The following is a 15,704-nucleotide window of genomic DNA, read 5'->3' as shown; positions in this document are numbered from 1 at the left end:
CCCTGGAGTGGCATCCACTAATCAGACAGATGCTAATGACCATTTGTTATCTTATGGATGTAAAGAGTAAAGCTGTCTTATTGACACTGAGAGAAGACTGTGGATAGTCCTACTAAGCCAAGATCACCAGGAGGCAGCCCTGAAAAAGTCATGAATATTGTTTTCTGTGAATCTACCTGCTCTTTTTGGCTTTGAAAACAACAATAGTTTTGGGTTGTTTTGCTATTTTAACCATTTGGAGGAGGAGGAGGATGACAATGGAATTCTCACTATATGCTTCGCTTCATAGGCTCATCTGTTTCAGGGTTGGCATATTCAGTATCCAACATAATAAATGATAAAATTTGAACCACTGCAAAGGTAGGGAGAGTGTTGATACAAGCCAAACTTTTCCGGTCCTTTCAACAAAAGCATGGCACATCTTTCATTTTTGCTTACCTCAAAGATCCCAGTAGGACATTGTCTAACATACCAGCTAGTAAATCTGACAACTGAAGATTTCCCGATTCCCTGAATACATCTCCAGCATACCTCAAAAAGTTTAACTAGTTTATGCAGGAACCTTTTCTCAGCCTTGAATAAAGACAAAACTAAAATAATTTAGTTTAAAATACACAACAATTTTTTTTTAACAAAAGCCTTTCAAGGCTGAAAAAGGTTTTAAATACTTAATACGTACTGAGGCGGGAGAAGTAAACTTGATTCTGATGAAGGGTGACTGGGCTCAAAACATTAACTCTATTTTCTCTTCTTAGCTGCCACCAGGCTGGCTGAGTTTCTCCAACACTTTCCGTTTTTATTTGTTTCAGATATCCAGTATCTGGTTCTTCATTTTATTTTAAATGTATTGACATTTTCCAACAATAAAATGATGAATAAAATTAATAAAAAATGGTCACCTGTTCAATAGAATTCCTTTGGTGTCATTGCTATCAGTTGAAACCATGCCTAAAAATCCTTCTTTGGAGTGTTTCCTGAAGTTGAAGAAATATTTAATTACCTTTTTGTCTCATACATCCATTCATCGCAAGCCATTTGTACATGCAAACCAGTAATACTCCCGAAACGTCAGCTTTTGTGCTCCTGAGATGCTGCTTGGCCTGCTGTGTTCATCCAGCCTCACATTTTATTATCTTATACTCAAACATATTGAAGGGAGAGGCATTTGACATGAGCAATGTTTCCTCAGTTGAATGTTGTAAGTAGTTTTTAGCCTTGAAAGGAAGTACTAACGAGAGATATAAAATTCAAAACGTTGAGCAGTAAATAATTATGCTGAAAAGCTCTCACTGATAGGAACTTTGTGTTAATATCCCAGGGAAAGGCCTGCAGAACTTACGTTGAAGGAACATTTAAGTGGCCAGTGGTAGGTCTCCCTGGGACTTAGGGATGCTAGGGGTGGGAATGCATCTCCAAGCTGTCAGCTCATCAGATGTTGGCAGCTCTCCATTGCAGCCAGTACCAGCACGAGTGGTCTCAGCTACCAGCAGTACATCCAGAGAGAGAGATATAATTGCTGAGGGACCCAACTTTTTGGTGAATAATGGTTAAAGGTTAAGTAAGTGGACAAAAACATTGGCAATGGAGTATGATACGGCAAAATGTGGAGTTGTTCATTTTGGGAAGGAGAACAAAAAGAACAGAGTATTATTTAACTAGAGAAAAACTGCAGGAAGTTGCAACACAAAGGGTCATTTGGTGCACTTGTGCATGAAACACAGAAAGCTAACACACAGGTGCAACAGGTAGTTAGGAATGTTAATGGAATGTTGAGGGTGTGCTCTCCTGTAGTGTAGTGGTAGTGTCCCAGCCTTGGACTGGGAGGGTGGTGTTCAAGTCCTGCGTGCTGCAGAAGTGTGTAATAACATCTCTCAACAGTTGATTAGGAAAATAGGTTAAATAAAAAATGGGAAAAAAAATGAACATACAAATGAAAGGTTTGGAATGTTAGTCCTTGTTTCAAGGGGGTTGGAGTATAAGAGTCAGAAAGTTTTTCCTCAACTATACCATACAAAGTGTGGGTGAGACCACATCTGAACTACTGTGAGCAGTTTTGGTCCCCATATTTAAGGAAAGATAGCATTTAATTGGAGACAGTTCAGAAAATGTTCATTCAGATGATCCCTGATATGGAGGGATTGTCTTATTTGTAAATGGCGAACAGGTTGGGACTCAATTCACTGGGTTTAGAAGAATGAGAGGTAATTCATGGAAGCATGTCATATTCTTAAAGAGCACGGGAAAGCAAATGCTGAGAGGTTGTTTCCCCTCATGGGAGAGTCTAGGACCAGGGCTTAGTTTCAGAATAAAGGGATGCCAATTTAAAACTGACATGAGAAGGAACTTCTTCTCTCAGAGGGTTGAGAGTCTTTACAGCCCCTTGACACTGAGCAATGGGGGCTGTGTCCTTTTGTGTATTTAAGGCTGAGACAGATAGATTCTTGATCAGTAGGGGTATCAAAGGTTATGGGGAAAACACCGGAAAATGGACATAATGAATGTTGGACTAGTTATGATCCTTATGAATGTTGGAATAGGCATGAAGAGCCTGCTCCTGTTCTTATTCCTTATGGCTTTATGGCGTTATGGAAGGATAAGCATCGTTGGAGTGGGTGTTGAGGTAAAGAGCAGGGAGGGGGTTGGCAGTAGGAATGGGTTCTTAGCAGGTACCCCCTTTCCACTGCTGGGTTCCTCCATCATGCACTGAGTGCCTTTCCTTGAGGGACATCACAGGGAGCCTGCAAGTCCAACAGGATTTATTTCTTTACCTTCTAATGCAGTGACTGCCTCACACTCTCTCGTCGAATACCAGTGGTGGTGGCATAAAACCATTAAGCGGGCATTAATTAGGGTTTGAGTCCTGGTTTTCATTGCCTACAGGGTGGGAAGGTCATCTACTAACCATCTCATCCCAAACTTCACAGATCACAGAAGTGTATGGCGCAGAAGGAGGCCATTCAACCCATTGTGCCTGTACCAGCTCATTAAATGACCAGCTTCATACCAATGTCCTGTTTTCTCCCCCATTGCCTTGCAGATTATTCTTATCTAAATAACCATCCAAAGTCCTCTTGAATGACTCAATTGGATGTGCTTTCATCACATTTCATGGCAGTACATTCCATAAAAACCAAAAGAACTGCGGATGCTGTAAATCAGGAACAAAAACAAAGTTGCTGGAAAAGCTCAGCAGGCCTGGCAGCATCTGGAGGAGAAAGCAGAGTTAACATTTTGGGTCCAGTGAGCCTTCCTCAGAACTTCTGAAGAAGGGTCACCGGGCCTGAAACGTTAACTCTGTTTTCTCCTCCACAGATGCTGCCAGACCTGCTGAGCTTTTCCAGCAACTTTGTTTCTGTTCCTGACTTACAGCATCCGCAGTTCTTTTGGTTTTCATTAGGGCAGAGGTGTGATATTAGTGGAACCTGCAACTGCCACCTTCCTGTCTAATTAAATGCCCCTCTGCCTCCGAATTCATCATAGGGAAGGCAACAAATTCCCTCCTTGTCAATGTCAATCCTGTTAGAACATCCTTAGTTCACTCGTATGAGCAATTCATGGGAATAAAATCACTCCTTTCAATCTCTCACTGATAACAATTATTCCCAATTTTATTTTTTGTGTAGTTTCCTCATTATTACATTGTAGAATTAGAGTACAACCTCTAGTCAAAGACATAAATAAAACATACTTGAATTTCTTGAGTTGCTTTTGGTCGAGGAATGGTAATTCTCTGCTTTTTACCAATTCCTTGACAGTTGAATCCTTTGATCTCAGATCAAATTGGCTACTGTCTTCCAAGGTACAGCCTCCTGTTGTAGTTAGAATGAAAATGACATATCAAGTGGCAAAAGTTGACTTGTCAAATCACAAATTCTGCCTGTGTTCAATTCTGAAACTCATGTTTAAATACTTCTATGTCCTCACTATCTCTTTAACCTCGTCTAACCTGCTCTGAATTGAATACATTCCTCCAATATTGGCCTCTTATGCATTGTTCTCTTCCTTCTCCTGCCATTAACAGCTATGCCTGCAGCAATCTTGCCCCTAGTTTGGTTCACTCCACAAGTTATCAAGAAGTAGCTGAAGGTGTGGATGCTGCAGAATATGGTCAGTTACAATGTTCCAGGAATAGTGCTGAGGATCTGTACTCCAGAATGAGCCAGCATGCTAATTATTTTGGGTTTGACTCTAAGAATTGGAGAATTCCACAACCGCAACACTCCCTCCACCCCTGCTTCCTGTTTCCCCATCCCCCTCTAAACCCCACCAAACCTCTCCCTCCCCGATTCCTCTTGACTCCAATTTTACTGAGACTTCTTGATGGTCCACTTGGTGAAATTTTGTCTTGATGCCATTCTCACCACCCCCTCTGGATTAGGTTAAAATGAGGTCAAGAGCTGAGTGGCCAAACTGAGTGAACTCCTGGCATCTATCTAGCAATGTGGACAAATGCCCTGACATGTCCTACCTGCAAGAAACAGAATATATTCAACTGGGCCAGCTAGGTTGGATTGCCACTTCAGTCTAATTTTGATCATCTATAAAGTAATGGAAAGTATCATCATTAGTGCAATTACGTGTCACTTGCTCAACAATAACCTGTTCATTGATGCTTCATTTAGCTGATTCTTTCACAATCAACATCCTTAGTGTTACTGTTGATGAAAATCATACTGAACCAGAATATAAGTATAGTCTCTACAAGAACAGTCAGAAGCTTGGAACTCTGCGGCAAGTAACTCATCTCCTATCTCACCGATGCTCATTCCTGATTTACAATGTGCAGTCAGGAGAGTGATGGAATACAGTCCACTTGACTGGATGGGTGTAGCTCCAACAGCTCTGAAGAAACTTGGCATCATCCAAGACAAAGCAGCTTGCTAAATTGTTACCCCATCTATCACTGTCAATATTCATTCCCTCATCACTCATGCACAGTGAAATTAGTATGTGCCATCTACAAATGTGCTGCAGCAACTCACCCAGGCTCCTTTCACACCATTTTACCAAACTCACATTTATCATCCAGAAGGCAGCAGACACTTGGATGTGTACCACTTGAAAGTTCCCCTCCAAGTATCGCATCACCTTGACCAAGAATTATATTGCTGTTCACTCATTGCCTTTGGATGAATATCTCTCACTAACAGTACTCCCTGTGTCAACTGAGCAAACCTTCAGGATGAACAAGGTTTATTGGGAAGCAGAGATAATGGGAACTGCAGATGCTGGAGAATCCGAACAGTCTAGGCCGGAAACGTCAGCTTTTGTGCTCCTAAGATGCCGCTTGGCCCATCGTGACGCATGTTCTTTCCAACCCAGCTGAAGAGCCAGGAAGTGCACTAAGATGCAGTGGGAGCAAGAGAACACTGAAGGTCTATTGTGGGTGGCTTGGTGGCATGGGTAAAAATGCAACTGTTCACGAATTCTCACATTTGTACAGATTTCACTACATTGATGCCTAATTTTGTGTCTACACAGGATCTCCCTGGATTGACGTTTGTGTTTAGAGCTAGCTGCAACATCTGGAAGTGAGGTGAACAAGGTGTAAGGTCCTTCTGACACAATCGCACTCCCCTCCCCACCCCTATCCTACAACACTCTTGTTCTTTTCCTGGCCTCTGAGTTCAAAAATGTTGGTGTGAATGAATAGTCAGTGATTTCTGGGGTAGAGAGGTGCCCAGAAAACGGGGGACCAATGCATTAGGTTGTCCAGGGATTGGGGACCCCACAGGTATGGGCACCACAGGGGTTTGTATATAACACTTCTTTCCCTTCTAAAAGGCTTCATCTTGTTTGGTCCTGCATGCCCCTCCCCCATATGTTGAGGCTCTTACCCTGCCTACTCCGACTGTGGTTGTAGTCATTTCTTAACCTAATCGTATACTTTCATATTCAAAAATGATGGAAAGCCACAGTGAGCACTATTTGGCCAATGGTATTCAGTCTCCATCTCTACATGTTGGTGATGGGCTAACATCCCAAACATCCAGCTTCCCTTCTGGTTATCTTTTCCACAAACCCCACGGACTTGCACCTTCTAGGTCCTCACTCAAACCATCTACATGGCTCCACATCTGCCCATGCTTTTCCCAAGCCTCTGGCATATGAAGCAACAATGCCAGGTGTAGCACACCTGACGTTAGTGTGTTCCTGACCGTAGATGAATCCTCTCTTTTGCACCACTCTTCCCCTCCCCCCACATTATTATATCGTTACAAGTAGAGTTGTCCATCTTCACAATAGTCATCCCTCTCACCCCAGCCCGGAGCCTCCAATTCTGACAAGCAGGTTCCTAAGCCTCCTCCCAGCACATTACCCAACTGCCCACCTCCTTCCCCTTAGTTCCTGTGGGTGGACCTGATGGACTAACCGTCGTCCATGCCCTTCAGTGATCTCTCTGCACAGCCCTGGATAAGCTACAAACTCCTTCACTTGGCAAGTGCTGTAGCTGAGTGAGAAACACATTGCGCCCCGGGCAAACGCATAAAATGAGTTATCCCCAACATCATGACAGGCCTCACTGGATCTCATTTGATTCTGCCACAAATTGTCCTGTAGCCCATATCCCTTAGACCCTATAAGATACTGATCTATATCACCATGTCTTAAACATTACAAGGCCAAAGTCCTGGAACTCCTGATGCAGCATCACTGCAGGTGACCTATGATACAGGAACTTGCAACACTTTAAGCCTTTAATATTTTGGAGCTTGGATTTGTATTTATTTATAGCCCTGTCTGCCATAATTGTGCTGCAAAGCTAGTGGATGAACTTCAAAATCTTAGATCTAAAAGTTGGCTAACAGGAATGATCCTTAAGCGGTTCATCTCAATCCTTAAATGCTTTTGCTCCTTTTTTTTATCTACCTGTCAAAAATGCAAGCCTCTGATTGATGTTCCCACACCTCTAGCGTTTCCAACATCCATCAGAAGAATACAGATATTCAGTGAGAGAAGAGAGGCTTCAGAGACATAACGTAAACTAAATCCAAATACCTTGTAATACATTACAGTCAGGTTGTTGAGGGCTGGAATGGAATATCTCTTTCATTGAAGCTTCAAGGCGTTTTATTTTATAGCAGTGTTTCAATGCATTCTTCCTATCAGAAAGACGATGTCCCGAAACTTTCTGGTAGTCCAGTAAACTGAGATGGCCGGCTATTCTATTTGGTGATTCAGTGCTGGACAGAAAACTGAAGGGAAGGTCTTGTCGAGTGGACTTCTTCTCACTCTGCTCATTTTTCTGCTTTTCAACATTCACATTGTAACTTCTTGTTCTCTCCAAGGTTGATGTCTCCAATATTTTCAGAACCTGACGATTCAATTCTGCTTCCGCTTGGTCCTTCAAGGATTCTTGCCATGCCTGGTCTATACATGAACACAGTTTGAACAGATTTCACTCAGTTCTTCCTGTTATATCTCCAAAAGGTATTACACAAATATTAGATCAGTCATGTTTTAAAATCTGATCAACAAGTAGATTAATATGTAGTGCAGGAACATAAGATTGCTTCTATTAATTAAGGTGGGAACTAAAACATTTCTTACATTTATAATGTCTGCATACTTTTTGTAATACCTAACAATTCTTGAGAATAGTATAAAGCATTTAAAAATATCAGGACAAAAAACATTAATGTAAAGCAGGTTTTCTTAACAATTTTTAAAGTTATTGAGTTCTAGCACCACCATTTCATTCAGATCACAAAGCAGCAGTTAATTCACATTCTTGCTTAGTCCTTGATAGCTTTATATAAACTGTCCAGCAATGTAGCTCAGTGGTTAGCACTGCTGCCCTACAGTACACTGAACCTTGGTTTGATTTGAGCTTTGGAAGACTGCGTGGAGTTTTTATTTTCTCCCTTTATCTGCTTTGCCACTGGGTGCTCGTGTTTCCTCCCACAGTCCAAAATGTACATATTAGGTGGATTGACTGTGCTAAATTGTCCATACTGTCCCTGGCAGTGCCAACTAGGGTCATTAGCCAAAATTCCTTTTTTAAGTAAGGAGACCAGTTCTCCCAGTATGGTCTCACCAATGTCCTGTTTAGTTGTAAAAAAGTTTTCCTAATTTTTATACCATAATGCATTTTAATTGCAATAAAAGTTAACCTTCCATTTACCTTCCTAATTATTTATTGTGTCTGCATGTTGATTTATTTTTACAATCTATGCACTAGGACACCCTCATCCCTCTACTGCAGTCCTTCTCCATTTAAGTAATGATCTACTTTCCAGTTCTTCCTGCCAAAGTGAATAAACTTCATGTTATAGCCCATTTTTGCACACTCGCTTAACCAATCAATTTTGCTTTGCAAGCTCTTTGTATCCACTTCATGACATTATTTTCCACCTATCTTTACATTATCAATAAACTTTGTGTCAATCATCCCAGTCATTAAATTCGATAATAAATAGTCGAGGCCTCAGCGCTGATCACTGTGGCTACCAGCTACAGTTGTCAACCTGAAAAAGACCCAAATGATTCTGTAAATAACCTTCTATATGAGCCAAAATATCACTCCCAAAGTATCAGATTTTACATCATATAATAACCTTTTATGTAACAATTTACTAAATGCTTTTCGTGAAACAACACGTTGTGAAAGCTATTTAAGTAATCTGACCAGTTTTATTATTTTCTTTTATTTATCCCTTTACTGTGTTGTTGTCTGTCTGTCTGGGGGCTGAACGCAAATGTTTTGGGTTTAAAACATTGGCATTAAACAGCTTAAGATAACAAAGTGTGGAGCTGGATGAACACAGCAGGCCAAGCAGCATCTCAGGAGCACAAAAGCTGACATTTCAGGCCTAGACCCTTCATCAGAGAGGGGGATGGGGAGAGGGTTCTGGAATAAATAGGGAGAGAGGGGGAGGCGGACCGAAGATGGATAGAGGAGAAGATAGGTGGAGAGGAGAGTATAGGTTGGGAGGTGGGGAGGGGATAGGTCAGTCCGGGGAGGACGGACAGGTCAAGGAGGTGGGATGAGGTTGGTAGGTGGGAAATGGAGGTGCGGCTTGAGGTGGGAGGAAGGGATGGGTGAGAGGAAGAACAGGTTAGGGAGGCGGGGACAAGCTGGGTTGGTTTTGGGATGCAGTGGGGGACGGGGAGATTTTGAAGCTTGCGAAGTCCACATTGATACCATTGGGCTGCAGGGTTCCCAAGTGGAATATGAGATGCTGTTGCCGCGACCTTCGGGTGGCATCGTTGTGGCACTGCAGGAGGCCCATGATGGACATGTCGTCTGAGGAATGGGAGGGGGAGTTAAAATGGTTTGTGACTGGGAGATGCAGTTGTTTATTGCGAACCGAGTGGAGGTGTTCTGCAAAGCGGTCCAAAATCCTCCACTTGGTTTCCCCAATGTAGAGGAAGCCAAACCGGGTACAATGGATACAGTATACCACATTGGCAGATGGGCCGGTGAACATCTGCTTAATATGGAAAGTCATCTTGGGGCCTGGGATAGGGGTGAGGGAGGAGGTGTGGGGGCAAGTGTAGCACTTCCTGCGGTTGCAGGGGAAGGTGCCGGATGAGGTGGGGTTGGAGGGGAGTTTGGAGCGGACAAGGGAGTCGCAGAGAGAGTGGTCTCTCTGGAAGGCAGACAAGGGTGGGGATGGAAAAATGTCTTGGGTGGTGGAGTCAGATTGTAGACGATGGAAGTGTCGGAGGATGATGCGTTGTATACGGAGGTTGGTGGGGTGGTATGTGAGGACGAGGGGGATTCTCTTCGGGCGGTTATTGCGGGAGCGGGGTGTGAGGGATATGTTGCGGGAATTGCGGGAGACATAGTCAAGGGCGTTCTTGACCACTGCGGGGGGGACGTTGCGGTCCTTGAAGAGCGCGGACATCTGGGATTTGCGGGAGTGGAATGCCCTATCCTGGTAGCAAATGTGGTAGAGGTGAAGGAATTGGGAATAGGGCATGGAATTTTTGCAGGGGTTTGGGTGGGAGGAGGTGTATTCTAGGTAGCTGTGGGAGTTGTTGGGCTTGAAGTGGACATCCGTTTCTAGCTGGTTGCCTGAGATGGAGACAGAGAGGTCCAGTAAGGTGAGGGATGTGCTGGAGATGGCCCAGGTGAACTTGAGGTTGGGGTGGAAGGTGTGGGTGAAGTGGATGAACTATTTGAGCTCCTCTTGGGAGCAAGAGGCGGCGCCAATACAGTCATCAATGTAACGGAGGAAGAGCTGGGGTTTGGGGCTAGTGTAGATGCGGAAGAGGGACTGTTCCACGTAACCTACAAAGAGGCAGGCATAGCTTGGGCCCATGCTTTGTCTGTAGGAAATGGGAGGAATCTAAAGAGAAGTTGTTGAGGGTGAGGACAAGTTTGGCTCGGTGGATGAGGGTGTCGGTAGAGGGGGCCTGGTCGGGCCTGAGGGACAGGAAGAAGTGGAGGGCCTTAAGGCCATCTGCATGAGGAATGCAGGTATACAGGGACTGGACGTCCCTGGTGAAAATGAGGTGTTGGGGGCCAGTGAATTGGAAGTTCTGGAGGAGATGGAGGGTCTGGGTGGTGTCACGGACGTAGGTAGGGAGTTCCTGGACCAAGGGGGAGAAAATGGAGTCCAGATAGGTGGCATTAAACAGCTTACCTTGTTGTTTAATATTTCCTCGTTAGAGTTAATATGTATTTAATAAATGCTTAAGTCTTTTGTCTCAGATACAAAATTAGTCCCTGGAATTAATTATTCACAAAGTCTGGAATTGATTATTCACAAAGTCTGGGATTGGTTATTCACAAAGTCTGATTAGGAACCTTTGGAGTAATTACTCGGGGATCTTTGATGATTTCATTTTACAGTGTTGAGAATACAGAAGTAGAAGGGTTGATTTGGATCAGTTATCTTTCTCCATACCATAAAACAGCTGAGCCATTCATTATGTTCATGGCTGATCACATCATCATATTAATTCTGTCAGCCTGCATTATGATTTCCTAATAATATGTTCTAGTACTCTCCCAGTACCAATGGTAAACTAAGTGGCCCATAGTTTCCTGCTTTTTGTCTCTCCTTCCTTGCACCATTGTGTTATATCTGTAGTTTTCCAAATTGCTGGGACCTTTCCAAAAGCTAGACAGTTTGGAAAGATTATGACAAAAGCATCTATTATTTACAGCAACTTTAACACCCTAGGAGGTAGGCCATTAGGGAACTCGTCAGTCTTTAATCCAGTTTGTATTCTTTGTACGTTTTCTCCAATGTCCATGATTGTTCTTAATTCACTTTTGCCCACTGCTTTTCAACAGGTTATGGGATGCATTTTGTGTATTTTACTGTGAAAGAGCAGACACAAATTACTTGTTCAAAATCTCTGCTATTACCCTGTCTCACTGTTTAAAAAATCAATGTTCTCTTTTCTTTGCTTTCAGGAGGATTTTCTGGTTTATATTCTTGATTTTTTTTTCGCCATTACACCAATTTCTTACTTTTTTTTAAATCATCCTTCGCCAGTTTGTAAAATTTTCCCAACATTCTGGATTATCACTAACTTTTGCAACACTATACTTGCCTTTCAAGTTGATACCAGCCTTACATTCCTTAGTTAACCACAGATGCTTGTAGAATCTATCCTTCTCAACGAAATATATATTTGCAGACTTTGAAATGTCTGTATCTCTTTAAGTGATTGCCACTTGTTCTTCTTTTTAAGCTGCTTTCCCATTCTGTTTGCTAACATTGTCCTCAGACCATTACATTTGTACTTATTTATGTTTAAGACTTTAGTTTCAAACACTGATCTTATGCCTTCAAACTGAGAATGAAATTTTATGTTAGGATCACACTTATCAACCATGAACGAATGGCCATTCTCCAAATGCCAATTGGGCAAGAAATAAAACAAAAGTTCTTATGAATCATGAAAGAACCCATGTATATAGCTGATATTAAACTTTCTTCTTCTTTGTAAAAGCATTCAGCAGTATTCATTTCTTATATTCATTCATGGGATATGGGTGTTGCTGGCTGGACCAACATTTATTGCTCATCCCTAATTGCCCAGAGGGCTGTTGAGAGCCAAACACATTCCAGTGGGTCTGAAGTCACATGAAGGTCAGGCCAGGTAAGGATAGCAGATTTTTCTCCTAAAATGATAGTAGTGAGCCAGATGGGTTTTTCCTAAAAATCAGCAATAGTTTCATGGTCATCATTAGACTCTTAATTCCAAATTATTCTTGACTTAAAATTCCACCATCTGCCATGGCTGGCTTCAAACCCAGGTCCCCACCACATTTTCTGAGCATCTGGATTACTAGTCTAGCGATAATACCACTAGATCATCACCTAACCAAGCAAAAGCCAAAATCCAGTTCAAGTTGTGAAACAAAGAAAACGAGTTATAGTTTTAATCATTAGTTTGTCAGAAATAACCATGCAACAAAGGAAATGTTTATACCAGATTAATAAGAATAATGTGCCATGTTGGGATTCTATCTAAGCATTAAATTAGTACACTACTCATTTATCTGATTGACCTGTCTGCCACTACATTGATGATGAAAATAATGTGTAGCAACCAGTGTGAAAGGTCATACCTAAAATATCTCCAAACTCAGGTCTGTATGGGCATATACTGAGCAAAAATTAATTAATAAAACCTAATTTTTGTATGATATTAGAAATTATACTGAGAACTAGCTGATCAGGGATATAGGTGAAATGTCTGTCAATTTAAGTTAGAGACCATGATAAACTAGAGTAAGATTTAATCTGCACCAAACTGTGTTTTATCAAAGCTTAGATCCTACTCAAGTTTGGATTAAGCATTGTCCTGAGAAGCCTGCAGCAGTAAAAATATTTCCACTGGGCATTAGACTTAAAAAAAACTTCAGGAAATACACCTACAATAAAGTACACCTGAATTTCATAAAGGAAAATAAATCAATTCTTATCAATAAAAAACAAGTGCCAACAGGTCAGATGCTCCATTTAATAATCCTGGCAATGAACTTGCAGCACATTTAAGCTGAATTGCCTTGGAATATACAAGAAAATAAGTATATAACTAAAATTATGTCTTTCTTTATTTGTGTTTAACATTCTTGCATATCTTTCTAGACAAATTCATATTTCTTGAACAGCAGTAATTTGTGAAGGAATTACTATTTTCAGTAAAAAGCAGTTATATATCACCACTTGAAGTACTTCCTTCATTGGTTAGTTTCAATTCAGAAAATGATTGAGGTAAAGAAAGAAGCAGTTGGGATAATAAAGGATGGGTCTTCATAAGTAGAGGTTGTATTGAGGTTATACAGAGGTTACAACAAAGAAATTACATGCTCGTCCCCAATCTCTGCTGTGTTAGGCTCATTAAAACAAAAGAAAGTAAAATAAATACTGTTTATCTGATTTTTCATGCTCTTCTGCCAAAACTATGGTGTATGTGTGGGAGAGTTCATGTGAAAACACGTTCCTAAAGCCTCAAAAATAGAAATTGCTTGTTAGCGAGGTGGAACAGACACAGTCATTTTGAAATAACAGGATGATGTATTTTTAAATTATTAAGGACACATTGCAAAATACAAAGTGTCTGCACAAAGAAGAACTAAGAATTTATGTAATCATGTACATGTACATAGAAAGAGAGAAGGGAGGTAAAAGAGGAAAGGACATTGAGGCAGAGGTTTTGTCAGTAAGGGGATAACGGGTAAAGGCATAGTGATGGTGAAGGGGATTGCCAAACAGACGTACAGGCAGGGTGCACACAAAAGGTAAAAGGGTGAGCATGGTGTACAGACACATTGACTTCTGGCTCAGGAAATCATTGCTGGGTGCAGAGTTTGGAGGTCCAGGCAGCAGCAGAATGAAGAATTAGACAGAATCTTTGTTGGAGGGTGTGTAACAGACATAAGGACATAGAAATAGGAATAGAATATAGCACAGTACAGGCCCTTCGGCCCACGATGTTGTGTTGAACTTTTACCCTAATCCTAAGGCCTATCTAACCTTAACCCCTACCTTAAACTATCACCCAATTGCCTATCTAATAACCGCTTAAATGCCCCTAATGAGGCCAAACCCACTACCCTGTCCAGCAATGTATTCCACGCCCCGACCACTCTCTGAGTAAAGTACCGACCTCTGGCATCTCCCCTATATTTACCTCCACTCACTTTAAAACTATGTCCGCTCGTAATAGCTAACTCTACCCTAGGAAAAAGTCTCTGACTATCCACTCTATCTACACCTCTGATCATTTTGTACATCGCTATCAAGTCATCTCCCACCCTTCAGCGTTTTAAAGAGAAAAGCCCTAGCTTTCTCAACCTTTCCTCATAAGACCTTCCCTCCATTCCAGGCAACACCCTGGTAAATCTCCTCTGCACCTTTTCCAACGCTTCCACATCTTTCCTGTAATGAGGTGGCCAGAACCAGGCTTTTGTATAGCTGGAGCATAGCTTCATGGCTCTTGAACTGAAAAGTAGATTCTGAGATCCCTAGAGCCCACTCCCACATCTTATGCAAAGGAACATAGGAATTAAGAGCAGGAGTTGGCCATTCAGTCTCTTGTGCGTGCTGTGATATTCAATAAGATTATGGCTGATCTGATCATAATTTGAAATCCACATTCCCAACTCCCTCCAATGACCTTTCACCCTCTTGATTAACAAAAATTTGTCTACTTCAGCCTTAAAGCTACTCAAGGACTCTGTCTCCACTGACTTTTCAGGAAGGAAGGTCCAAAGGCTCACAACCCTCTGATAGAGGATAGAAAAAACACCTCAACTCTGCTTTATAACAAAGTGTGGAGCTGGATGAACACAGCAGGCCAAGCAGCATCTCAGGAGCACAAAAGCTGACGTTTCGGGCCTAGACCCTTCATCAGAGAGCCAAAGATTCTTGGACAGCCTCTTCCAAACCAACAACCATCCATTTAGAAGAACAAGGGCAGCAAATGCATGGGAACCCCACCAAACACAAGTTTCTCTCCAAGCCACTCACCATTTTAACCTGGAAATATATAGCCGTTCTTTCAGCTTTGCTGTGTCAAAATCCTAGAATTCTCTTCCAAAGCGCATTGTGGCTCAACCTACAGCAGAGGTGTCCAGGAGCTGAATGGCCCTGATTCACCAAAACTGGGTATTGCTAAGCTGCTTTTTGCTGAGCAGATGCTGCTTGATACCACTGTAAATTGTAAATTGATTGAATTGTAAACTGATTGATTTATTGTCATGTGTACTGAAATACAGTGAAAAGCTTTGTTAATGAGCAATACAGGCAGATCACAGCAAGCAAAGGATGTACACATCAAAAAGACTCATAGGCATACAGGTTACATTGCAGGTTACATTATTTGAGACTAGAGTCCATTCAACAGTCTGATAGCAGCCGGAAAGAAGTTGTTCCTGAACCTGCTCATGCTTCTGTATCTTGTACCTGACGGAAGAGGTTGTAGGAGGTCATTACTGGGGTGTGATGGGTCTTTGGTGATGTTAGCTGCCTTTCTGTGGCAGCAAGCCTTGTAAATAGAGTCTGTTGTTGGAAGGTTGGTCTGGGCTGTGCACACCACCTTCTGTAGTTTCTTATGGTCCTGGGCAGAGCAGTTGCCACACCAGTCCATTATGCACCCAGACTTTCAATGGTGCATCTATAGATGTTGATGATAGATCTTATGGACATGCCAAATTTCCTGAGCCACCTGTGCAAGAAGAGGCGTTGTTTGCCTTCTTGACTGTCGCATCTACGTGGGAAGTCAGGACCGGT

General features: G+C 42.1%; 1 protein-coding gene across 1 annotated transcript in view; it reads right to left on the bottom strand.

Moving 5' to 3' along the window:
- The window catches only part of LOC125452300 (cytosolic carboxypeptidase 2-like), a 131,533-nt gene that overhangs the window by 78,670 nt on the left and 37,159 nt on the right, over positions 1 to 15,704 (bottom strand). Inside the window, exons 2-5 of the mRNA XM_048530543.1 lie at positions 7,000 to 7,371; positions 4,469 to 4,538; positions 3,689 to 3,809; positions 900 to 974 (exon numbers count right to left, since the gene is read on the bottom strand). Of these exons, the coding sequence (XP_048386500.1) occupies positions 900 to 974; positions 3,689 to 3,809; positions 4,469 to 4,538; positions 7,000 to 7,011 (278 nt within the window). The 5' untranslated portion in view covers positions 7,012 to 7,371. The remainder of the gene's footprint in view (positions 1 to 899; positions 975 to 3,688; positions 3,810 to 4,468; positions 4,539 to 6,999; positions 7,372 to 15,704) is intronic.

The sequence above is a fragment of the Stegostoma tigrinum genome, chromosome 4, assembly GCF_030684315.1.
Source record: "Stegostoma tigrinum isolate sSteTig4 chromosome 4, sSteTig4.hap1, whole genome shotgun sequence".
NCBI classification, from domain to species: Eukaryota; Metazoa; Chordata; class Chondrichthyes; order Orectolobiformes; family Stegostomatidae; genus Stegostoma; species Stegostoma tigrinum.
This window is presented reverse-complemented; position numbering and strand designations above follow the sequence as displayed.